General features: G+C 41.6%; 4 protein-coding genes across 11 annotated transcripts in view; 2 read left to right on the forward strand and 2 right to left on the reverse strand.

Annotated features, from left to right (window-relative positions):
• Nucleotides 1-1,194, reverse strand: part of LOC110499054 (arf-GAP with dual PH domain-containing protein 1) — a 41,281-nt gene extending 40,087 nt beyond the window's left edge. For both annotated transcript variants that reach the window (XM_021575889.2, XM_021575888.2), the window contains exon 1: nucleotides 795-1,194. In XM_021575889.2, coding sequence (XP_021431564.1) covers nucleotides 795-879 — 85 coding nt within the window. In that variant the 5' untranslated portion in view covers nucleotides 880-1,194. The remainder of the gene's footprint in view (nucleotides 1-794) is intronic.
• A 1,350-nt stretch (nucleotides 1,195-2,544) lies between these two features.
• Nucleotides 2,545-4,064, forward strand: LOC110499057 (cytochrome c oxidase assembly protein COX19). Its single transcript, XM_021575892.2, has 3 exons — nucleotides 2,545-2,732; nucleotides 2,975-3,086; nucleotides 3,223-4,064. The coding sequence occupies exons 1-3, from the start codon at nucleotides 2,651-2,653 to the stop codon at nucleotides 3,311-3,313; spliced, it is 285 nt and encodes a 94-aa protein (XP_021431567.2). The 5' UTR covers nucleotides 2,545-2,650; the 3' UTR covers nucleotides 3,314-4,064.
• LOC110499056 (RNA-binding protein with serine-rich domain 1) lies at nucleotides 3,452-8,916 on the reverse strand. 4 transcript variants are annotated; one of them, XR_005037933.1, is made up of 7 exons: nucleotides 8,878-8,916; nucleotides 7,200-7,349; nucleotides 6,912-7,082; nucleotides 6,591-6,669; nucleotides 6,263-6,416; nucleotides 5,980-6,071; nucleotides 3,452-4,329 (listed from the first exon to the last, which is right to left on the reverse strand). XR_005037933.1 is itself a non-coding variant. In XM_021575890.2 (6 exons), exons 4-6 carry the CDS (start codon nucleotides 6,372-6,374, stop codon nucleotides 4,207-4,209), a joined length of 327 nt encoding a protein of 108 aa, XP_021431565.2. In that variant the 5' UTR covers nucleotides 6,375-6,416; nucleotides 6,591-6,669; nucleotides 6,912-7,082; nucleotides 8,878-8,907; the 3' UTR covers nucleotides 3,452-4,206. The 4 variants fall into 4 exon arrangements, 1 of the variants encoding a protein (XP_021431565.2); XR_005037934.1 differs by lacking the exon at nucleotides 8,878-8,916 and adding an exon at nucleotides 8,673-8,853; XR_005037935.1 differs by having other exon boundaries at nucleotides 4,323-4,445.
• A 20-nt stretch (nucleotides 8,917-8,936) lies between these two features.
• The window catches only part of LOC110499058 (vesicle transport through interaction with t-SNAREs homolog 1A), a 165,792-nt gene continuing 148,639 nt past the window's right edge, over nucleotides 8,937-26,089 (forward strand). Inside the window, exons 1-4 of one of the 4 annotated variants that reach the window (XM_036955889.1) lie at nucleotides 8,937-9,001; nucleotides 9,262-9,540; nucleotides 15,747-15,805; nucleotides 16,731-16,841. In XM_036955889.1, the coding sequence (XP_036811784.1) occupies nucleotides 9,447-9,540; nucleotides 15,747-15,805; nucleotides 16,731-16,841 (264 nt within the window). In that variant the 5' untranslated portion in view covers nucleotides 8,937-9,001; nucleotides 9,262-9,446. The remainder of the gene's footprint in view (nucleotides 9,002-9,261; nucleotides 9,541-15,746; nucleotides 15,806-16,730; nucleotides 16,842-26,089) is intronic. The other 3 variants (XM_036955887.1, XM_036955888.1, XM_036955890.1) reach the window with 3 other exon arrangements.

Here is a 26,089-nt window from a genome sequence, read left to right on the forward strand (position 1 = left end):
AATTGATAGCGTTTATTATGCATATATTTCATGTTGCACTGTACAGGTACGCGCCATTCCACAAGTAAATCAGTCAATTTATGATGAGGTTGAGCAGTGGCTGGGCTCATTTTTTAAATGTATTTTTCTCCAAGTATAATTTGAGTTTTGCCATACCCTAAATTTAGCTGAACTGACGCCACTGGTTTAACCACTAATTTTATTGTCTGTCAGAATGACAGTGTAGGTTCGAGTGACAGACAACGGCATACATTATGAAAGGTATTCAGGAAAGTATAGGAATGTTTTTTTGTTGTTTTGTTTTTACAAGGTCTGCATGTCTCAATACATTTGGCAGTTTTCCCTATACCCTACAGCCCTACAAGGTCCCATAGTCCAGCAATGCTCCTCAGTAGGCGCTGGCTGCCAATGCTTATGCACTGGCTTTAAGGTGTGTCTAACAAACGCAATTCACATTATTTCCTGTTTCCACAACTATTGACTTTAAAGTGCACTAGAAATAATGACATTGCATAAAATAGAGACATTCATTAGATAAGGACTCCGATTTAACCAATAATTGTATTTTGACATTCCAGAACAATGTCAAAAGGCAATTATTGGTTGAATCGCAGATAGGAATAGCACTGACTGACAAGCTGTCACAACAACAATAACCTTAAATAGCCTATACTGTTTTATTTTAACTGGCAGGTGCATTCTACACTAGGCTATGACACGCGCGTCGCACACATGCATGATTAGGGACCATAAACGATTTGGCGCTTCTATTTTATCAACCGTTCGTTTCCTACCTGCATTGCCGCAGTCTGCACATACATCGTTTCCAGGTCTGGCCAGGACATCTTGCAAGAGCCGTTTATTCCTCTCCGACTCCATCGCCGTTTGATCTCCACCCAATCCGAAAGACTTCAATACAAAGCACGTTCACTGGGATAAAGCAAAAATGCAATTGTGACCTTGTAGACTACTCGAAATACTGAACAAAAAATTCTCCTGGTTTTGAACAAAAAAAGCTAATGAAAAGCCTATTAGAAATCCGCTTGGATGAGATGATTTGAAGGTTTGACAAGTCTCTATCTTGTAAACTACAGCTCTATTACGAAGTCTTGCTGACTGCATTATCTGAAGTCTGTGTCATCCCCTCATTCTCCTCCAACTCATGTGTCTGCAGTCGCAGTGAGACCTCCAGTGGTATGATGATCATTACTTGTTTTTTTACTACCTGTGTAGCCTAATTCTTTCTTTCTGACACTGACAGCCAACATATTGTGAACGTTTTTATAAGGACTATATTATTTTGTACAAAATGTGCACTGTCCATACATTTCACTGGCAAATAATATGTATTTGTAGTTGCCTTTACTTCCACTTTTTTCTGTCCCTTTAAAAGTTAGTAGATTGTCGAAAACATCGATTTAGAAATTGGAATACTAGAAGGTTTTAACACTCTTATGTGCTAAAGGGCAGCCATTTTGGTCAGGGAGGTAGGTGGTCAACCATGGTTTGCCAGTGCTGTGATAAGAAATTGGGTGCGTTCGTAAATCTCCTCCGATTTCAGAGAACTTTCATGTGAGTGTGCCAGAGTAAAGAATAACTGATGAATTTACGAATGGTCAACACCAGTTGAATATTGCCGGTGCAAGTAAACGTCTGAAAAAATGCGTAATTAAATTGTTGCCAGCAACACAGTTCCAGTCACCAACTCTCTGGATAACATGAAAACAGCATAACCAACTCTGCTAGGTCAAGTAAAATGGTCAGTGAGGTATCCTCTCATTTGTATCTGGAAGTAGTTAGAAAGATAGCCCAGTTAGCTTGGGTGCTTGACTGCCGTTGGTCAGAACGCTTGGATCAACCCTTACTCCTCAGCCAGAGCGTCCAGTGTGTGCTCTGAACGCCTTTACTGCCATTCATTCCAATTCGACTTGTTTGGGGGTGCGTTCGTAAATTCACTCTGGCCATCTGCTCCGTTTTCAGAGCACTCTCGTCAAGTGTGCCAGAGCGCAGAATATCTGAAGAATTTACGAACGTTCAACACCCGTGTTGATAACATAATAAAAACATAATTAAATTGTTGCCAGAAGCACCATTACAGTCACCAACTATCTGGATAACAAACTGCCTAACCAGCTCTGCAAGGGTGAGTAAAATGGTCAGAGTGAGGTGTTCTCTCATTTGTGCCTGGAAGTAGCTAGCCAAGGTTAGCCAGTTTGCTTGGGTGCTTGACTGACATTGTGAGGTCAGAACTTGGATCAACCATACTCCTCAGTCAGAGCGTCCAGTGTGTGCTCTGAGAGTGAAACTCGCTGAATTTACAAATGGCCAATGTGAAAATGCTCTGATTTTACAAATGCCCAGAGCACACTTGAACACTCAATATTAAATTTACGAACACACCTGACCAATATGGCTGGAATTTCCTTCCATTCTGGAACTTTGAAGGTTTATGACTTAGCCCCTCAAGTAATTGAGTAGGATCTCCATGGTCGAAAACGTAATCGATGTAATCTATGGGTTGATTATTCACGTCTAGCTCAGAACGTTTGTCTACGTCATAACTGTGCTGCGACTGAACTGCGCTATTGCTTGAAATAATCGCGAAGGTCTTGTGTTTTTATTTTTGATACGTCTCTAACAAAAAGCAATCATGTCGACCGCAATGAACTTTAGCAGTAAGTCTTTTCGGCCCCGTGCTCCAGACAAAGGATCCTTCCCTCTGGATCATTTCGGTAAGAAAAATAAACCACTCCTTATGAGTGACTGACTCGTTAGTTCCAGCAATAGCTGTGACGTGCAATGCTCCTGTAGTTTCCAGCTGTATAGGAAAGATATGTTTGACCTCCGATGTATGCGATCTGTGAAATAACAGGCATACGGGAATGAATGACAGTTAAACTGCTTTAGCTTTCCCCTGTAGTTGTTTAGTGATTGAAAGGCAATGCACCATTGCATCTGCTGTTTGTCATTGCAGGAGAGTGTAAAGCATTCAAAGAGAAATTCATGAAGTGTTTGAAAGACAACAGCTATGATAACTCCATGTGTCGAGTACAGTCCAAAGACTACCTTGAATGCCGGATGGATAAGTGAGTATTGACTGTTCTTTTAGCTGCTACTTCTTTCCTGTTGAGAATGAGATGACTAGGTATACACACACACACACCATTGACTAGAACTTGACTTCTCTGATCACCAATGTGAAACTATTCTCTGCTATTTAAGTCAGCTGATGGCCAAGGAACCTCTGGAGAAGCTAGGGTTCAAAGACCTGATGGACAAACCCAGCCAGGAGAACAAGGAGGCTAAACCCTAAACTTTCCTTCCTACACAGATGGATGCTGTCATGCTTGAGTGATATTAGACACGACGATAGCTTCTCTCGTCCACATCTTGTATATAAAATTACAATGTAATATATTGGGGGCAGTGTTTCAAGCGTTGTGTGTGTGTATATAAATATTTTTGGGTAAATGAACCATGCTTTGTTTTGCGTTTTGGAATCTTGACAAATGATTTGAGGTGGCTTCTCGGTTCTCAAAGTGGTATGTTTCAAACTTGTGTCCACACGGTACACAATATCGTCCCCCAGTCTAGCTAGCCTACGCATTATGAATAAGTATGCATTATGAGTAAGGAAACATTTTGAATACATGCTTTACTACGTTTCATCAAAGGGCCTTACTAACCACTCAAGGTACTATGGAATGTTGTAGTATGGTGGTGTGAATGAGTCTGACGGAAACCCAGTCATAAATTGTTTCCGAGACTCATTCGTTTTATTGTCAAGACAAATACAAATCAGGCAGCACATGTCAAGCTGGCCTCAAACTAAAAACAGTTTTAATAGTTGCATATGAAAACAAAAAACACTCAATGTACAAAACTATAAAAGTTCCACAAAAATTAGAATTCTGTCAACCACCATTTAGCTCTTTAGGACAAATCACAATGGCTTGAGGATGGGGGGGGTCATTTCACTCCTCTTGACAGTGCTAGCTTGCCTCAAATTGATCCTAGCAACTATTATTATGCTTACAGACCAATAAAAATATACTATGGTGAGAGAAAGGCTGTCTCAATTGTTTTTTCCTGTGAGGTCAGTGATCATTAGAGGGAAGGACACACGGATAGGAAGCTGGGTAGAACTTTAGATACAAACTTTTCCAGTAAAGAAATGGAAAATGAGGGAGGAGGGGAGCTGTGAGGTCAAGGGTTCCAGGCAGCTCTACCTGGAGGAGTTCGAGCTGGCGTGAGCTGTGGCGTCTGCAACCGGGGGAGCGCAAGCGAGTTCTGCGGCGAACCGGAGAGCGTCTCCGTGGTGACCGAGACCTTAAGAGGCACAGAGGGGGTTGTAAACAAAAGGTCAGGAGACTTATTTGCCAGGGGACTGACAAATGGTCTTTATCTTCACACTTGAGGGGATACATGGTCAACTGCCATTCATTCTGTAATCAGGGATGCACAAGAGAAAAAAAGATATTAAAAATATCAATCTAATATCAGGATACAGATGTAAGACATAAGACTCCGGATTTTCTTACAATAGTAAATAAGGGGGAAAAAAATAACCCCCCAAAATTTGTACAAACAAATCAGAATATATTTTAGATCCTTTAGCCACCCTTTGCCTTGATGACAGCTTTGCACAGTCTTTGGATTCTCTTAACCAGCTTCATGAGGTAGTCACCTGGAATTTATTTCAATTAACAGGTGGGCCTTGTTAAAAGTTAATCAGTTGTTGTGACAAGGTAGGGATGGTATACAGAATATAGCCCTACTTGGTAAAAGACCCAAGACCATATTATGGCAAGAACAGCTCAAATAAGTAAAGAGAAATGACAGTCCATCATTACTTTAAGACATGAAGGTCAGTCAATGTGGAAAATTTCAAGAACTTTGAAAGTTTCTTCAAGTGCAGTCGCAAAAACCATCAAGCGCTATGATGAAACTGGCTCTCATGAGGACCACCACAGAAAAGGAAGACCCAGAGTTACCTCTGCTGCACAGAATAAGTTCATTAGAGTTACCAGCCTCAAATTGCAGCCCAAATAAATGTTTCAGAGTTCAAGTAACAAACGCATCTCAACATCAACTGTTCAGAGGAGACTACGTGAATCAGGCCTTCATGGTAGAATTGCTGCAAAGAAACCACTACTAATGGACACCAATAAGAAGAAGAGACCAAGAAACACAACCAAGAGACCAAGAAACACAAGCAATGGACATTAGACCGGTGGAAATCTGTCCTTTGGTTTGCTGAGTTTTTGGTTCCAACCTCTGTGTAATTGTGAGAAAGTGAACGGATGATCTCTGCATGTGTATTTCCTACCGTGAAGCATGGAAGAGGTGCTTTGCTGGTGACACGGTCTGATTTATTTAGAATTGTGCAGCGATACGCCATCCTATCAGGTTTGCACATAGTGGGACTATAATTTGTTTTTCAACAGGACATTGACCCAACACACATCCAGGCTATGTAAGGGCTTTTTGACCAAGAAGGAGAGTGATGAGTGCTGCATCAGATGACCTGGCCTCCACAATAACTCGACCTCAACCCAATTGAGATGGTTAGGGATGAGTTGGACCGCAGAGTGAAGGAAAAGCAGCTAACAAGTGCTCAGCATATGTGGGAACTCCTTCAAGACTGTTGGAAAAGCATTCCAGTTGAAGCTGTTTGAGGGAATGCCAAGAGTGTGCAAAGCTGTCATCAAGGCAAAGGGTGGCTACTTTGAAGGATTTAAAATGTATTCTGATTTGTTTAACTTTTTTTTTGTTGGTTACTACATGTTTCCATATGTGTTATTTCATAGTTTTAATGTCTTCACTATTATTCTACAATGTAGAAAAGAAAACCCCTTTAATGAGTAGGTGTGTCAACTTTTGACTGGTACTGTATGTAATTACAGAAATGTACTGTGAAACCTCATTAGTGACTGACAGAACACACACGCAAAGACGTTAACACTATTGGAGACTGACCTTCTCCTTATGCGGGATGGGGTGCGTCGCCACATTGTGGAGGCATCCTGTGAGGGGGGCGGGGGCTATGATCTCCTGTCCATCAATCTGACCTGCAGACATCACAGATGAAAAATAACGGTATGGAGGAAACCAGATTGTTTTTGATGATGTTCTAATAGTTTGAGTAAAGTAAAAACTCTGAGGATAGGTTATTGACAGAGTCCAACAGAGTAGTATTACAATGCATTCAAACTATAGATGCTAACTGCATGTAGACTCAGAACCATTGGTCTCCACCAACCTCCATCCATGTGTTTGAGACCCTTCTCGGCCTCAACGACCATCTCAAACTCCATGTAGGTGTAACCTTTCAACAGTTGTGGGTGGAGCCTGTCCACAGGCATGTCAATCATTTTGATCTTGCCATATGTGCCGAAGATCTCCTGGATGTGTCCCTGAAAAGAGAAGAGACTTTAGTCAAAACCCAACCTCTAGAGATATTGCTCCCTACTCCCTGAAACCTCCAATGCCTTCAAAACACAGTCTGCAGCGTGACACTAAAAATAGGCTATATTGAATCCCATTGATGTGCACATACACTTGGAGACTGAGCAGTCATCTTTACTCACCTTGATTACGTTTCTGAGGCGGCCCAGGTACACCTTGGTGGGTCAGGGGCTGGGGCTCCTCCTACGCCTCTCCTTGGATCTACAGGACAAATGGAAGAGCTCTTACTCTTTATTCCTCCACTCCCCAAAAAAGGTCACACTTCCAAGCTCAACGATCCCTCTCCTTCAGTCTCTGGATTCGTTTTTTTGACAGCCCAGCACTAACATACTGAATTCAACTAATGAAGTTCTTGAATGTTAAACCATTAGGTGAATTGAAAGTATTTAGCCTGCACGGACTTTAACTAAGGGCTGGACCACTGCATTACGGTTCACACATACTTGGACAGTGACCATTGGTGGTTGTTGTTGTGGCGGCGAATGAGGTTGGGTGACCCTGAGGAGCTGGAGGATCGGGAGCTGGAAGACCTGGAGCGGCTCGAGGCAGAGGAGGAACTGGAGCCGCTGGGAGAACTGGAGCCAGAGTTACGTTCTGACAGGGAGAGGGCCTTACTGTGGGGACAGATCAGAAAGCAGAGATAAGAGATGCTGAGATAAGTGGTCTGATTCAGCAGAGGTGCGTTGTGGCTGAGAGATGGGAAAGGAGCGGTCACTCAAATTGTGTCTAACCTGCTGCTCCCAGTGGAGCTACGTCCTTTGCGTCCCTTCTCCTTCTCCCTGCCCCGTCAGCTCCTTCCTTTGTGGGACCCTATTTCTACCTTCACTCGCTCTTTGGCCTCGTCTTTCATGTGCTCCTTTCTCCGGACTGGAGAAAGCGTCCTGTAGAATAATGATTTGTCATTAACACTAACCAGGCTTACATCCAACCTTTTTATGTGAGTGAAGTACATTGGATAAAAAAAATGTCAAGACAGGCCTAATGGAAACAGATTTCAAACTTTCCAAATGTCAACAAAACAAAATACACTATACAAGTGGGCTCTTTTTGTGTTGGTAAATTGAATTATGTGAGAAATGTAGGTGGAAACGCTTTTATGCACAAATATTGATATAACCATCACATCGAAGTAAACTTGAAGTCACAAGATGTGTGGTCCTCCCACTACATCTTGTCAGGGAAAGCATGCAGTTTACTAGGCTTCAGATTACATAAATTATGATGAAATTCAGAGGGTGGTGAAAGTGCAAGCTGATGCTCCTTTCCAATAAATATTGAGGGTCTTATTCTGCTGACATGATCATCGATGCTTGGCTGCCGTTTGACAAATACAAATGATCTGCTAACTGGTTGATAAGGTGAAACAGGTGAGTTTACAACTGGGGTTGGAGCTCTCTCCAGGAGGTTAGCTCTCTCCAGGAACCGGGTTGGAGATCCCTGGCCTACATGATACGATTATTTGTCAACAGCAGCCAAGCAAAGATGAGCATGTCACCAGAACAAGATCCTCAATATTTATTGTCAAGGAGCATCAATAATAACCTACAGAGAGAAAGTTGGTTATGTAATTATTACCCCAGAATATCCATATTTTGTGAGGTGATTTGGACGAAATTCGTTTTTTCCCCCAAACTACCCCCCTGTAACAATTCTTCTTTCCTAAATAAATTGACCGTTATAACGGAAGACTGGATGTGTTTATTTTATGCCTGAAGATGTCCAGGCTACACTGATAACTCGATCTTGGCTCCCAAAATGTTAAACCATCTTTGGTATGGTGTCGCCATAATATTTGAATTGAGGAAGTGTGATCATAATCTTTATTTTAGCGATCCGTAGTAGAATAAATCCTAAATGCCCAAGCCTGCAGCTGTGAGCTAAACAGCACACTTGCCTCTAAAATGACTGACATTGTCAATTCGGACTGGAATTAAATTACAGATGTGGTTATTTGTGCTAATGCACATAATCTCCCCCGGCAGAAAAAAAACTAATGCCGTGGGAGGACTGCACAGCATGTCATCGAGATACAAGTTTACTTCGATATAAAAGTTATTACATCAATATTTGCGCATAGAAGTGTGTCCCCTACATTTGTCGCATACTTCATTTTTACCGACACAAAAAGATCCCACCCTGTCTAGCGTATTTTATTAAATCGACATTTGGAAAGTTTACCAAAAACTGTTAGCCAACTAATTTACACTAATTTGATGTCTTCATATCTCAAGACGTGTTTTTCAATGCTGACTTGCCCATACAGCTAGTTTTAGCTAGCTACATTCTATTTAGCTAATTCAACACAGATAGGTGAAATATACACTCGAATCAAACTAAGTTCCCTATAACAACAACATAATATATATTCGTTAAATAAATGATTGAAGTAGCTTAAAAAGGCAACTTTACATCGTTCGTGGTGGTTGCAGATACAAGTCGCAGAGAGATGACGTTGCAAAATTGAGGGGACGTGGTATTTCACAAGACGCACAGCTCCCTCTGGTGTTGCTTATTGGAATAGGACATTATTTGGGTAGGTATGGATAATGTGTAACATCTTTTTATATTTTTTAAACAAAATGTGGGATTAGTAAATATTATAAATGTGTATGTCTATTTAAAATTGTAGCAACATTCTTTATTCTTTAAAAATGTGCTATGTCCTCTTAAAAACAAATGTTTTATTTTATTTCAATGTGATAAAGCTGTAAATAAATGTTTAATTCATAAACTGTAGCTAATACGATGTCTTTAATTTCTAAATACGAGTATGTTTTTTTTCTATCCCCGCAGAGTGAAAGTTTCGACAGTCCACATTGGAAGAACCAATTAATTAACAGTTGCTGTTTTCTTACCGGGTAAAATGTGTTGTAACCCAACACGGAAGTGACGGCTCGCATTCGCAGAAAGCGTTGTTTTGCTTCATCTTCAGCTAACTTTCAGCCAAGTAGACACCTCTTTCACACTCAAACGTCAAAATGTCTTCAGACTTTGAAGCCTACGAACAGGACTTTGGAACCCTGACAGCAGAAATAACAAACAAAATTGGAAGGATTCCCAAATTAGGTGGAAGTAAGTCACGTTAAGCTCTATTTACTGGTTTGACTATAGTAGCTAGCTAGCTAGCTTTCAAGCTGTCATCTCAGACAGGGTTTAGTTATAAATATATTTGCTATAATGTAGCTAGTTAGTTAGTTAGTTAGTTTCACATGACACGTATTTTACGCAAATGTCATTATATTCACTTTGTGTTAGTGAAATAAGGACGTTACCTATCCAGCTAGCTTGCTAACTATCCTAGTAACTGCCAATCCTAAAAGCAGGACAACCTATGGACATTGCACCAGGATTCAATCTCCCTTCAGGAACATATCTAAACTTTAACAACTACGTTGTACTTGTCAGCACAGCATCTGAATGGTCAGGACCTACAGTACCAGTCAAAAGTTTGGACACACCTACTCATTCTAGGTTTTTTCTTTATATTTACTATTTTCTACATTTTAGAATAATAGTGAAGACCCACTAACTATGAAATAACACATTTAGTAACCACAATAGTGTTAAACAAATCAAAATATTTTTGAGAATCTTCAAAGTAGCCACCCTTTGCCTTGACAGCTTTTCACACACTTGGCATTCTCTCAACCAGCTTCATGATGTTGTCACCAGGAATGCTTTTCAATTAACAGGTGTGGTTGTTAATTTGTGGAATTTCTTTCCTTAATGAATTTGAGACAATCAGTTGGGTTGTGACAAGGTGGTGTTGGTATACAGAAGATAGCCCTATTTGGTAAAATACAAAGTTCATATTAGGGCAACCACAGCTCAAATAAAGCAAAGAGAAACGAAAGTCCATCATTACTTTAAGACATGAAGGTCAGTCAATGTGGAACATTTCAAGAACTTTGAAAGTGCAGTTGCAAAAACCATCAGTGCTATGATGAAATTGGCTCTCATGAGGACCACACAGGAAAGGAAGACCCTTTTTAGAGGATAAGGATAAGTTCATTAGTTACCATCCTCAGAAATTTCAGCCCAAATAAATGCTTCAGAGTTCAAGTAACACACATCTCAACATCAGCTGTTCAGAGGAGACTGTGTGAATCAAGCCTTCATGGTTGAATTGCTGTGAAGAAACCACTACTAAAGGACACCAATAATAAGAGACTTGTTTGGGCCAAGAAACCCGAGCAATGGACATTTAGACCGGTGGAAATCTGTCCTTTGGTTCAGATGTTTGGTTCCAACCGCCATGTTTTTTTGTGAGACGCAGAGTAGGTGAATTGATGATCTCTGCATGTGTAGTTCCCACCGTGAAGCATTTTGGGCTCCTGAGTGGCGCAGTAGTCTAGGACACTGCATCTCAGTGCAAGAGTGCAGTACAGAGTGCAGTACCGAGTCAATGTAAATACGAATTTATTCTTAACTGACTTGCCTAGTTAAATAAACACATTTGAGGAGGTCTGATGGTGTGGGGGTGCGTTAGTGGTGCATTGGTGGTGACACTGCCAGTGATTTATTTTGAATTCAAGGCATACTCAACCAGCATGGCTACCACCGCATTCTGCTACACCATCTGATACACCATCCCATCTGGTTTGCGCATAGGTCCACTATCATTTGTTTTTTGACAGGACAATGGCCCAACACACCTCCAGGCTGTGTAAGGGCTATTTGACCAAGAAGGGGTTTGATAGAGGGTTGCATCAGATGACCTGCTGCAGTTCTTTATTATGAGCCCAAATTGTGAATGCTCACTGTAGCTAAACAGATAAACATGATATAGGCCTGGCCTAGCTTAACTCTCCTTGTGCAATTGTCTTACTTCTGTTGCAGATAGCTGATTAGACTATTCTTCAGAGGATGACTAATTATACCAAGGTCCATGTACACCTCGCTAGACTGCTTGTCCCTCTGCCAGTGATGGGCACCTTTCCTTACAAGAAAAGCGAGGGTGACTCAACTGAAGGGGAATGGGTCTAAGAAGAGGACATTTGGTATCAATGCTAGGGGTGGCACAATTACCGTATAACCGGGTAACCGATAGTTTGGATGAAGACTGCCATGAAAATAAAAGAACTGTTGGAAAGTTTTCCCCAAAAAGTTGTATTTTATTTTTTTGGTGTGGTACAAACAGCTGACTGAAGACGGGACGGCCTGTCATTCATGCGGTTGAGTCCGTTTCTGCCCGAACGTGGACTCTCAACAACGTGATTAAAATTGTTTGCTCCTTGCTGAAACAAGCAAACGAGCCCCAGGAAATTTTAGAGTTATCTGGTAACCCTTTTATAGGTACACCCTCAATTTCCGCCAGTCCACCCATTATGCCGTCATTGACTTTAATGGGGACGCCCATTCTATTCATTCTATTTCAATGGCAGCACATGCAGTCAGCAGAGGAGTTTTTCTTTGCTAATCGGATGCTTATTACAGTGACCGGGGTGAACATCCAAAGATCCATGACCGTCACAGCCCTAATCAATACAGTTATGCATGAGTAAAGGTGGCGCTGCAGTGGATAGCAGCTATTTTGTGTTTTTTTTGTATTTTATTCTGATCTTTTGTACGTACGGTGCATTCGGAAACTATTCGGACCCCTTAACTTTTTGTTACGTTAGTGTTATTCTGAAACATTTTCCCCTCATCAATCTACACACCCCATAATGACAAAGCAAAAACGGGTTTTTAGACATTTTTGAAAATGTATTAAAAAATAACTGAAATATAAAATTTACATATGTTTTCAGACCCTTTACTCAGTACTTTTGAAGCACCTTTGGTAGAGATTACAGCCTCAAGTCTTTTTGGATATGACGTTACAAGCTTGGTGCGCCTGGATTTGGGGAATTTCTCCCATTATTCTCTGCAGATCCTCTCAATTAGGTTGGATGGGGAGCGTTGCTGCACAGCTATTTTCAGGTCTCTCCAGATATGTTCGATTGGCTTCTAGACTGGGCTCTGGCTAGGCCTCTCAAGGACATTGAGACTTGTCCCGAAGCCACTCTTGCTTGGCTGTGCGCCTAGGGTTGTTGTCCTGTTGGAAGGTGAACCTTTGCCCCAGTCTGAGAACCTGCTCCAGAGCGCTCAGGACTTCATCAAAGATCTCTATGAACTTTGTGTCCGTCTGGCCACTCTACCATAAAGTCATAATTGGTGAAGTGCTGTAGAGATGGTTGTCTTTCTGGAAGGTTCTCCCGTCTCCACAGAAGAAATCTGGAGCTCTGTCAGGAGTTCTTGTTCACCTCCCTGACCAAGGCCCTTCTCCCCGATTGCTCAGTTTGACCGGGTGGCCAGATCTGTGCCTCAACACAATCCTGTCTCGGAGCTTTACGGACAATTTCTTTGACATAATTGCTCTGGAAGTTCTGCTTACTCTGGGCCTGACCCTAATCCCATGTACTCGAAGAGGAAGCGGCGGTGCAAGAGAGGCAGCCGAGCTGGCATCCTGACGAGACTACGTTTGTGAGCAAATAAACTGCCTGTACCTCCTGTTCTGTTGGCGAACATAGTTCCTAATGAACAAACTGGACAAGCTCTGTTCCAAACTACCCTGTCAACGGGACCTGAAGAACTGTTAAATTCTATGTTTCTAGGAGTCGTGGTGGAACAAGGACATGGATAATATACAGTGCCTTCCAAAAGTATTCACCCTCTTGGCATTTTTCCTATTTTGTTCCATTACAACCTGTAATTTAAATACATTTTATGTTATGGACATAAACAAAATAATCCAAATTGGTGAAGATTTTTTATTTTTTATTTAAAAATGTAAATAACAATGGAAAAGTGATGCGTGCATATGTATTCACTCCCTTTGCTATGAAGCCCCTAAATAAGATCTGGTGCAACAAATTACCTTCAGAAGTCACATAATTAGTTACATTGCACACAGGTGGACTTTGGAAAGGGCCTGTAAGCATCTCATTGTTAGTCTACAAACGTTAACGAAGCATGTGGCAAAAAATGTGCAATCTACTTATATTGCAAACTTTTCTGTCACAGTCCCTGTTTTTTAAATAATTTCACCTTTTTTGGAATTCCCTCTTGGCTAACTGAAACCAATAGAGAGACTTGAGAGCCTAAAATTGTGTACCATGACTGTAAATGTACCTGTTCTGGTCTAATTGTTAAGTGAACACTTTGTTTGCAAACCAAAGGCTGTCTACCTATTCACGGGGCACAGGTTCACCCACTGAACGTTTTCCTTTCCTTAGCTCATATTCTTCGAGGGTCTATTGCTTGTTTATTTTGCTATGCTCTAGCTGATGGGAATTTACATCTGATTTGAATGGTCAATGTTTTGAATTGGCTTCTTGGCAGAAACAATGCATCTTTCACAGTGTAATGTCGCCATGTTTCCCACCACCCTATGTGGCGCGTGTTAAAATAAGCCTATACAAATACGAACAAAGGCGGAAGCCCATCATACCCAGTGGTAATTGTTCTGTGTCCTCTTCTCCTACCAGAACAGTTTGCACTTGAATTTCAATTCCATTCCTACTCATGAAGACATTTCTCATTTATTTTTCTCCCCCTCAAGTGCCTGAATTGTGCCCATTGGCTGACAGCCCTCCGTTTCATATGTCGACAATAGTTTTGACAAAGACCTTTTGTTGCCGCTGCTGGATGTCACATATGTACAATTACTGATAATGGTTGTGGCATGCTAAGAAACGTCCTTGACGGTGTCTTGGCCAAGCCTTCAGCATTCACGCGAGAATCAAATGGATGATGTGTTTTTGTTTTGCTTCGTTTCTGTCTGGAAAAACTTGGGATTGAGTTTTGAATAAGAATACAATACAATGTAATGCAAGGTCTAGTTCCATTAAACATAAATGTTTTTTTTTTGTTCTCCCTTAAGAGTGTTTATGGAAAGCTGAAGGCCTGTCAGTCACTAGCGATTAAATATTGAGCAGAGATGAAGAGGCTCTCCGAGCTCCAACTTTTTTTTTGCTTTGCTGCTGCATTTTCCAAAACTACTTGTCCGCCCGTCGGTCTGCGGTACTCATAGTAAATTGCCATGTATATTTCAGGCTCCTTTTTGCCATGTACAGTGCCTGGCGTGGTCTATACCTTATCTTGTGGAGAATCGCCTCTGGCTGTTTACTTGTGTAGGCTGTGAGGTTGTACATAGGTTTTAAAAATGGATTTGATGACTAGCAAAGGGCAGTGCAGACCCATAGGGCAAACATTTTTTTTTGATCTTCACTTGGTTTTCACACTTATGTTCCATCACTGATAGGCTAGCCTTGTGGATTGCTTTTGAGCTGGAAGTTCTTTGGAAGTCTGGGCTCCACTTTTCAATTATTGAAAATATGGCCAATTTAGGTCTAGCCTATTTAACAAACTTTGTTACCACAGCAGGCCCGGGTCTTTATAATGATCCTTGACTTCTTAGATGTTGGTTTCAACTCTGGGCCATCAAAGTATCAGTTTACTTTTGAAAAAGCAAATATATGTCCGGAATGGAGAATATTAGGAATATTTAACTGCTGCTGTTGTGGATGGGCGCGAGTTCTCGATTCAAGATTTGTATTAGATTGATCGAAATGTACAAATGCAACTATTGAGCAGGTTACATTTTATAAGCACTGACCGAATGTAAAACACTAAGATTTTGTTTGTGGAGTTTGTCAAATGCAGTGGAAATATTTAGTTTTCAGTTGTGTATCAGAACCAGTAATTGGAAAAAACTGAAAGCATTCAGCAAACTTTTTCTGTCTTCAGACCTGTTTCACGCTAACATGCGAGTCATCAAAATGATTTTATGTAGCATGTACTCGAACATAGAAATTATGTCTAATGCCCATCTCTATTTGCTACACAACAGAATTAGTTCAGCCAGAATTTTGAGATCACACAATAATTTACAAGGTTCCACATTAAACTCTTGAGGCCAAATGAGCTTCAAGTAATGATGTGCAATAGATGCCACCAGGTGAGCATGGAGCATTTTAGTAATTAATTTGAGTAATTCTTAGTGGGACTCAAAGTTAGAAAATTTGGCAACCTAGTAAAGCTGACACCTCCTTTCTTTTTTGAGTTGGCAAGAGGTGTCTCGTTGCTCCTCTATAAAAGCCAACAAAGGCCTTTTACACGTGGATAAACAAGAGACATCTAATGTGGATTGGCGTGTGGAGAGAATGTGTAAATATATCTTCAAATGCATTCTGGTGTGTGTTGTTATCTCTCCCCCCGTTGCGGGGGAGTTGGGTTGTCATAAAGAACTGCTCCTCTGTCGACTGATCAATATGTTGCTACTGTTTCCCTTTCAGAGGAGAAGACACAGCTGGTTCTAAATGTCGACAAACAGCTTGAAGAAGTCAGAGAATTGGTACGTCTTTGATCAGTAATTTCCGCTCTTCCCATTTTCTAAATAATGAATTTGGAAAAGGAAACGAGACAATTTCACTGGCGAACGCAGACAATGACACCTGTGTAATCCTAACGGTGACTTGACACACAAGCACTTCACGTGGCGGATGGCTGCTCGGCGTGATAATGGCGTGATCACATTAATGATAATTCGCTTTTAAGTGACATACCGGTGACACATTTCAAGCAGTTATTTGGAAGGAGTCTTCACGTCATGTTTAAAAATATGAAGGAAGTGAACTAACGTGTAATTTCTAGACGTAGTTGTGTTGTTATGTCATTTTGATTAGGCTTCTCCAAATCCACCTCAGAAAGTCTTGTCTCCGTGTACCTCCTAATGTACTCTCTATTTAAAATGAAGGGTTTTCAAATGGATTGTATCATATTTATTTGCCAAACTGCCTTTCTGTCATAACTTTTTTCATCATTGATGAATGACACGAAGAGGAGCAGTCAATGTTTCAACGAATCAATACTGAAACAGATTAAATTTAAGGCTGCTGAAGTACCTCATGTTAAGACGTTTTACAGGCGTTGATTTTATTTTAAATCTTCAGAATCTCTTGATGTTGATCAAAAGACTCTTGTACAACACTATTTTTGGTATAATTTCATTACATCGTGTGTGTGTGTGTATAAATATAAATTCATTTAATTCACAGTGTAGTCACTACATACTAAACATATACATACTCAACAGTGTAGTGTGTGTGGTAAGTTCAGTTAAACAAGTCTCGTATTGTACATTTTGTTTTGACATATTTCCAGAATAATGATAGAATAATTACACTGTTTACATCTACGTTGTTGTAGCCATTTTAGCCAATATAATGTCTGTTTTAATCATTTAAATGGTGAAATAAATAGTTGATTGCTGGACCTAGATGGAGCAGATGGATCTGGAGGTGCGTGAGATCCCCATCCAGTGCAGAGGCATGTACCAGAGCAGACTGAAGAGCTACAAGGGGGAGATGGAAAAGCTGGAGAAAGACTTTGTGAGTACCCCACCTTACTGTAATACCTCATTCATCTTGCTATATAGCTACGCATACACACACAGTCTATACGAGTGCATAATGCCCTGTGGGATCCATAACGCAAATCCCAACTTACATGTTTAGTCTTCCCTCCAGCTGTAGAATAGGGTTAGTGATGCACTACATGACCAAAAGTATGTGGACACCTTAAATTCCCGAAATCATGGGCATTAATATAGAGTTGGTCCCCCCTTTGCTGCTGTAACAGCCTCCACTCTTCTGGGAAGGATTTCCACTAGATGTTGGAATATTGCTGTGGGGACTTGTTTTCATTCAGCCACAAGAGCATTAGTGAGGTTGGGCACTAATGTTGGGCGATTAGGCCTGGCTCGCAGTCGACATTCCAATTAATCCCAAAAGTGTTCGATGGGGGTGAGGTCAGGGCTCTGTGCATGCCAGTCAAGTTCTTCCACACCGATCTCGACAAACCATTTCTTTATGGACCTCGCTTTGTGCACAGGGGCATTGTCACGCTGAAACATGAAAGGGCCTTGCCCAAACTGTTGCCACAAAGTTGGAAGCAGAGAATCATCTAGAATGACATTGTGCATGGTGATCTTAGGCTTGTGTGCGGCTGCTCGGCTATGGAAACCCAGTTCATGAAGCTCCCGACTAACAGTTATTGTGCTGATATTGCTTCCAGAGGCAGTTTGAACTCGGTCGTGAGTGTTTCAACCAAGGACAGACAATTTTTATGCACTAGGTGCTTCAGCACTCGGCGGTCCCATTCTGTGAGCTTGTGTGGCCAACCACTTCGCGGCTGAGCCATTGTTGCTGCTAGACGTTTCCACTTCACAATAACGGCACCTACAGTTGACCGGGGCAGCGATAGCAGGGCAGAAATTTGACGAATTGTATCATGTACCCATAAAACTTCAATTAATATCCCAGGTTTTTATTTGCTTCAATCAATGAACACAACCAGCGTATATTAGAGACAGGATTCTATTTAAGCCAGGCGTCTATTTCCTTAATGTACACAGCTTTTACTCAATAAAATGTTCAATATACTACACTGTTTATAATGACCAGTATAAACATTTATGATAACAAATCCATCACAGATCAGACTTGCAAAGACTCACCCCAGTACCGATACTTGCGCACTCATCTTCTGCACATCTATCACCCCCGTGTTTAATTTTCCATACTGTAATAATTTTGCCATATTGGCCTATTTATTGCCTGATAGCGAGTTTCAATATAATCTGCTAGCTAAATATGCTAACGAGCGCAAACGACATTACAAATATAGGTAGTGGCTACCGAAATGTCATTTTTGGGAGACGTGCAAATGAACAGTTTTGACGCATGCCTGTCTGAAGGAGGAAGAGAACTGGCTCTGAAGCAGCATGTGTACATGCTGCGTCTGTGTGGAGTTGCTAGGGCAATGTTCCTGCTTGCTCTGCTCAGAGAATAGGGGTGAGGAGCAGACGGGCAAGAACGGAGAGGAGAAAAAATGAACGCAAGGAAATCAAGATGGCAGCTGTACAGAACTCATCCAAAGCAATTTGACTTCTCAAATACGTCAGAAAGCTATCATCATCATGATGCCCCATCTCCTTATTAATTCAACCACTTAGGTAGTTAACTAGCAAGTTAAACCAAATGCACAGCTGGACTCACAAGCTCCGGCTTTCTACCATTATGCTTTTTAGGAATAAACACGTGACTGTTTCAACTGTTCTGGGAAACTACGATAAGCTTCATAATGTACACTGAGCAAAAATATAAATGCATGTAAAGTGTTGTTCCAATGTTTAATGAGCTGAAATAAAGGATACCAGAAAGCTTATTTCTCTCAAATGTTGTGCACAAATGTGTTTATATCCCTGTTCGTAAGCATTTCTCCTATGCCAAGACAAACCATCCACCTGACAGGTGTAGCATATTAAGAAGCTGACTAAACAGCATGATCATGACACAAGTGCACGTTGTGCTGGGGACAATAGAAGGCCACTCTAAAATGTGCAGTTTTGTCCCACAACACAATGCCACAGATGTCAAGTTTTGAGGAAGCATTCAATTGGCATGCTGACTGCAGGAATGTCCCACAGAGCTGTTGCCAGATAATTGAATGGTCATTTCTCTATTATAAGCCGCCTCCAATGTTGTTTTTGAGAATATTGTAGTATGTCCAACTGTTGACCATGTGTAACCATGCCATCCTAGGACCACTACATCTGATGAAACTGTGGGTTTGCACAACTGAAGAATTTCTGTACAAACTGTCTCAGGGAAGCTCATCTGTGTGCTTGTCGTCCTCACCAGGGTGTTGATCTGACTGCATTTCTGCTTCAGTGGGCAAATGCTCACCTTCGATGTCCACTGGCACACTGGAGAAGGTTGCTCTTCACGGCTGAAACCCGGTTTCAACTGTACCGGGCAGTTGGCAGTATGGCGTTGTGTGGGCGAGCAGTTTGCTGATGTCAACGTTGTGAACAGAGTGCCCCATGGTGGCGGTGGATTTATGGTATGGGAAGGCATAAGCTAAGGACAACAAACACAATTTGCATTTTTATTGATGGCAATTTGAATTCACTGAGATACCGTGACTAGATCCTGAGGCGCATTATCATGCCATTAATCCACCACCATCACTTCATGTTTCAGCATGATAATGCATGGTACCATGTCACAAGGATCTGTGCACAATTCCTGGACTCTGAAAATGTCCCAGTTCTTCCATGGCCTGCATACTCACCAGACATGTCACCCATTGAGCATGTTTGGGATGCTCTGGATCGGCAGCGTGTTCCAGTTCCCGCCAATATCCAGCAACTTTGCACAGCCATTGAAGGGAAGTGGGACAACATGCCACACGCCACAATCAAAAGCCTGATCAACTCTAGGTGAAGGAGATGTTGTGCAGCATGGTGGTCACCAGATACTGACTGGTTTTCTTATCCACGTTTCTACTTAAAAAAAAAAATATATATATATATATATATATATATATATCTGTGACCAACAGATGCATATCTGAAATGTGTCATGTGCAATCCATTGATTAGGGCCTAATTAATTAATTTCAATTGACTGATTTCCGTATATGAACTGTAACTCACTCAGTAAAATCTTTGAAATTGTTGCATGTTGTGTTTTCTATTTTTGCTCAATTTAAAATATTGTCACCGGTGAATTTAAGAACGCAATCTGCTTTCTCTCCTAATGTATTGCTCAAGTTGACTGCAGGCATTCATTTAAGTGGCAAAAAATATGAAAATTTGTTGAAAAACTTAAAAGAAAGAGTTTTGAACATATTGACTGTCTTGAAAACCCATCCAGTCGATTTTTTTCCAAATGACCCGGTATACCGCCCAAGCCTAATTTCCCTCCAGACAAACGTTGAATACTAAAGTGAGATCATGAGATCTTGTTGGTACTTGAGCTGACCATGTCAAACCACAACGTCTCATCCAAGGAAATGATGTTGCTCTCCTTTATCTTCTTCTGCGCAATCTTTACAGTACTCACTGAAGATCACTCGTAAACCAGTTCATTCAGACCCGTTGTTTGTTTGAAACAGGTGTTTATTTGCTCAAATGTGTGCCGATGCCCGGCTATCAAAAGGGACAGGTGGCTATTTGAGACATTTCATTGAAGTTTATAGTTTGTGTGTGTGTGTGTGTGTGTGTGTACAGGAAGTGAATTCAGGAACTTGCACATTCATTATAAACAGGCCAAGTTGTGAGAATACTTACACCTTCTCACAACCGCTCACACTTTCTCAAACAGACACACGCGCACTCGTTCACAAACACCACACTCGGACTGAAACTGAAGGTCAGTGGCGTGTCCACTGTGGATCTTTTTTTTTCTCTTTTTTTTTCTTATTTTCTCTGCTCTCTCCGTTTTTGAAAGCCCAAGTATCATCCGTAGAGAGCAAGCTTGTGTCGATGCTACAGAACATGGCCTTGGTTAGTAATTCATAAACCGCAACCTGTCCGTCTCGAACCCCACCCGACGCATATGAAACCTTTAATGAGGAGCCAAGTGTTTTAACTTTAACTCGTATTTTAGGCTCCCTGTTTTACTTTCTGACATTACTCCCATTAGATGCAAGTATTGTATGAGGGTGCCCTCTTGGCCCCCTAAATCAAGGTTAAGATCCCCAGGTTTACATTTGGGGATTGTGTTGCTTTGTGTACGGTTCTTCCGAACGCCCTCAGCCTCCTTGTGGTTTCATTTAACTGTGCAACTTCTGTCCGGATCGTTCCCCTTGATACTTGTGAGGATATTTAGCCTTTCATTTTCCAAGAGGTGGATTTCAAAAGTGAAACTGAACAGGAGGTGTATGCGATATCAATTGCTTCTTGGTAAAAGCACCTACCAAACACGATCCAACGTATTAAACAAACAAGCACGCAAAACTGAGAAATATCAGGTGCTAGTGATCTGTTGCTCCGCTTCTGAAAGTCTGGTCGCTCTCAGATCACAGAAGAGATCTCCAGTCTTTTGAGAGGGCTCGCTTTCCTCGCCGTGGGCATTTTAATTGGCTGATGATTAATCTTTAGCTTCTCTCTCGACACTAGCCGTGGTTAATTATCAAGCAATTAGCACCTGCTGTGTCGGATATTACGGCTAATTCGCATTCCTCACAGTTTTTTGTTGTCTGTTATGCTCTTTTGAGCGCATGCTATTAGATGCGAGGAGACCCCTTTTTTGTCACCTTCTTATAGCCAACATTTTCATACGTTAAGTGTGAAGGAGAAGAGAGTAAGTCTAGGTCAGTGGATTCCAAATTGTTCTTAGTCACATACCCTTAAGACAAAAAATATATAGGCCTAGTCACATACCCTTCTCACAAAAATATATAGGCCTAGTCACATACCCTTCTCACATTAATATATAGGCCTAGTCACATGCCCTCTCACAAAAATATATAGGCCTAGTCACATGCCCTTCTCACAAAAATATATAGGCCTAGTCACATACCCTTCTCACAAAAATATATAGGCCTAGTCACATGCCCTTCTCACAAAAAAAGATGTGTGTGAAACAACAATACTACAGTAAAAGTAAACGTTGGTTTGACAGTCCGATTTAAGGGTGGCCTTACACCCAGCGCAACATTGTGTCATTTATGTGCTGTTTTTAATAATTGTTGATAAACTAGATCAAACCCATTTTTAGTATTGCTTTTCAACTTTGTGCACTTACTATTGGAGAGCTGTGTCCTCCCCAGCCTGTTTGAAACCCTGTTCTAAAAGTTAGTTTTTTGGGGGGGGGATGCATTTGTAGCAAGATATCTCACTTTCACTCAGGCTCCATTTCTAGTTCCCGCTAAAGCTGATGAGTTCTCCCAAAGCTGGTGCTCCCACTTCAGATAAGCACAGGACACCCAGCTCTAAAGGGTGCCAGCCTGTGAAAAAAAGGCCATCTCCTCTCTTTTTCATAAAAAAAAAGCAGTCTTTGTTGTGCTTCCCCTGGAAATAAAGGCCTCAACCTCTTCTCCCACTACTGGCTCCCTAGGGTGTCTTCCCCCTTAACCCCCCTCTCTCATCCTCTCATTCGCCTGTGGTTTGAAGTGTTCACGCCACCAGCGCGCCAGATTGAGCCCCGTTCTTTTATGCCAGACTGGGGAAAGCCTGACCTCAATAACCTGGCCATTTTTCCAGACGGATGCAAAAAAAAAAAAAAAAGAGCACACGTTATCAGACGGACATCCCCGAGGTGCATTTGCAATTTGTTTGCTGGTTGACAGCTTCATTTTGTTAATAGAGAGACAAGGGGTCTTAAAAGCCAGAGGACCCCTGCAGATGGGCCTTGCATCAGCCAAAGGGGATGCTGGCACAACCAACACCCCCCCCCCCCCCCCCCCCCCCCCCCCACACAGACAAAAAAAACCTAAGGAGAAAAAAACTGTTTGATAGAAGAGATGCGTTTAAGTCGGGGAAAGCAGAATGCCATGCCTCTTAGCGATGCCTTTGATCAAGCAGAAGAGAGGCCTAATGGAGGCTTAATTTAATGAAACCTATTGGGTAAACAGACCCTCCATCTTCAAAGGTACCGCCAAAGTTTTTTTCCACCATCGGGAGGCTAGGTCCACAGACATCTGAGTCCCTCTAAATGCACTCGACATCTATTTTGGCTGAGCTCAGACTGCATGGACTGTAGGTGACAACTGAGAGATAATAATACATGCATAATACATTCATAAATTGTAGATATTTGAATGTTGAGCATAGTGTTTTCCCTTAAAGTGGCTATGATCTAAAATGCCTCAGTGGGTAGCCTATAAGCGGACCAATAGCAAGCTTGACAATGCTTGAGTGCCACATTTACAAGACTAGGTTTGAGAATATACATTGAGAATGTAGATTTTTAGACCTTTTTTGGGATTTCAGTGTGCCATAGTGTCCAACTAGAACTTACTAGAGGAGCTGTCTTCCCTTTTTGCTGACACCAGATGGCGATGTTGCTCAAGGAATTCGGCCCTCGTTGAATTATCTGGTTGAGGTGATACTGATGTTTTTCCTGGATGTATGGAGACCTGCTAAACAAGCTTCTTATCACTGTGGTTGCCTCTGACCTTGTCTCTTCTGTGAAACTTGGGAGATGGAAGTCGAGAATAGTTTGTTGACTTGCAGGCCTTATACTTAGAAGTACTTCGGACAGAGCTGTGTGTTTGTTTGTGGATGTGTGCGGGTGTATTTCACCCCTTATGAAATTGTCAGTCCAAACTTTGAAAAATGCTATTTCCTGACCTTGGCCGCTTACATTTTCCTAATTTATTTTCTGTTCTTAGAATGTCAGTGCTTTATATTTCGCCTTTTTAATTGTAAAATAAAATGTGTAAGTTAAATTACAGTAGTGAAATGGAAGGATTCTGGTTCAAATGGTAGGTGTTGTAAAAGTCATTAAATCTCTTTGGATTACAAAATATCCATTTGTAAAGTTGACCTTGGTTGAACAACCGCTGTTAACAATTGTCAATTACAGAATGAATCACACATTTTTCATACTAGAAAGTGTATTAAATAAGCGTCATAATACTTCACCTGTTTTTGTGAGGAAATGAATAGATTTTCTTTTCAATGTTCACTAATCTTTTGATGTTTGTGCTGCTCTGCAGAGTTTGAACCATCCATAAGTTCAACAGTCCCTTCACGGTGGATTTTACATTGAGGAGGCAAGACTATTTTTTTTCTCGTCCAGTTTATGGCACTGGTCGAGCGTGACAAACACTTTTTTTTAATTTTTTTTAGGCTGAATGGCTTCAAGTCTCTCTATCCAGGGAGATAATTCATGTATTTCTGAAGCTTTTACGGAGTCAACCAGCCTTGAAATAATGAACAATTGAATCACCTGATACAGTCAGATGAATGGAATAAAAAGCGTTCTTCTGCACCGATCCCATCTGTGTAACAGCCTTTTTTTTTCATATTTCACCGTCTCTTAAGTGATTATTAATGACCTTCAAGTGGAAGTATTAATAATTCAATGAAAATGTGTTCTATGTTAGGGAAACTATTGAATTCCATACCTATGCAGTGAGCATCTTGGGCCCTTTTGTATATTCTGTAAAGGTCTGTACTGTCCATTGTGTATCAGTGAGCGTATTTCAGGACATCTCGATTGGTGTGATTGGACAGAATCAGGTCTGCCTGAAGTTACCCAGGGCTCTACGCTGATATATTGTACAAGGAGACATAAGCTATAGGTTTCTTTTACTTCAGTTCCAAACCAAGACAAAGGAACTGATCATGGACTGCAGTAAACACCAACCGAGAGCTCACCCGTCCACATCGACAGGGCTGTAGTGGAGCGGGTCTTGAGCATCAAGTTCCACATCAGTAAAGAATTATCATGGTCCACACACCAAGACAGTTGTGAAGAGGGCACGACAACACCTCTTCCCCCTCAGGAGGCTGAAAAGATTTGACATGCACCCTCAGACCCTCAAAAGGTTCTACAGCTGCACCATTGAGAGCATCCTGACTGGCTGCATCACCGCTTGGTATGGCAACTGCTTGGCATTTGACCGCAAGGTGCTACAGAAGGTAGTGCGTACGGCCCAGTACATCACTGGGGCCGAGCTCCCAATCATCCAGGACCTCTATATCAGGCGGTGTCAGAGGAAGGCCTTAAAAATGTTCAGACTCCAGCCACCCAGGTCGTAGACTGTTCTCTTTTGAAACCGCACGACAAGCGGTACCGATGCACCACGTCTGAACCAACAGGACTCTGAACAACTTCTACCCCCCCCCCCCAAGCCAAGATACTAAATAGTTAGACGGGTAGCTATTGGTTAACTATCTGCATTGATTAATTTTGCACTAACTTTGACTCATCACATGCGCTGCCGCTACTGTTTATTATCTATCCTGGTGCCTTGCCACTTTATCCCTGCCTATGTATTAGCTTGTACCCCCCTGCACATCGATTAGGTACCAAGTTATCGTTACTCATTGTGTATTTATTCTTCATGTTATAATTTTTCTATTCTTTTTATTTTTCTATTTGCATTGCTGGGAAGAGCCTGTAAGTAAGCTTTTCAATGTTAGTCTACACCTGTTGTTTATGAAGCATGTGACGGATAACTTTTGATTTGAAACATAGCAGCACTGAACTGTTTCTCAGATCATTCATGATTTATAAATATATATATTCAATAGTATGTATATACACTGCTCAAAAAAATAAAGGGAACACTTAAACAACACAATGTAACTCCAAGTCAATCACACTTCTGTGAAATCAAACTGTCCACTTAGGAAGCAACACTGATTGACAATAAATTTCACATGCTGTTGTGCAAATGGAATAGACAACAGGTGGCAATTATAGGCAATTAGCAAGACACCCCCAATAAAGGAGTGGTTCTGCAGGTGGGGACCACAGACCACTTCTCAGTTCCTATGCTTCCTGGCTGATGTTTTGGTCACTTGAATGCTGGCGGTGCTTTCACTCTAGTGGTAGCATGAGACGGAGTCTACAACCCACACAAGTGGCTCAGGTAGTGCAGCTCATCCAGGATGGCCCATCAATGCGAGCTGTGGCAAGAAGGTTTGCTGTGTCTGTCAGCGTAGTGTCCAGAGCATGGAGGCGCTACCAGGAGACAGGCCAGTACATCAGGAGACGTGGAGGAAGCCGTAGGAGGGCAACAACCCAGCAGCAGGACCGCTACCTCAGCCTTTGTGCAAGGAGGAGCAGGAGGAGCACTGCCAGAGCCCTGCAAAATGACCTCGAGCAGGCCACAA

Source organism: Oncorhynchus mykiss, chromosome 20, assembly GCF_013265735.2.
Source record: "Oncorhynchus mykiss isolate Arlee chromosome 20, USDA_OmykA_1.1, whole genome shotgun sequence".
NCBI lineage: Eukaryota > Metazoa > Chordata > Actinopteri > Salmoniformes > Salmonidae > Oncorhynchus > Oncorhynchus mykiss.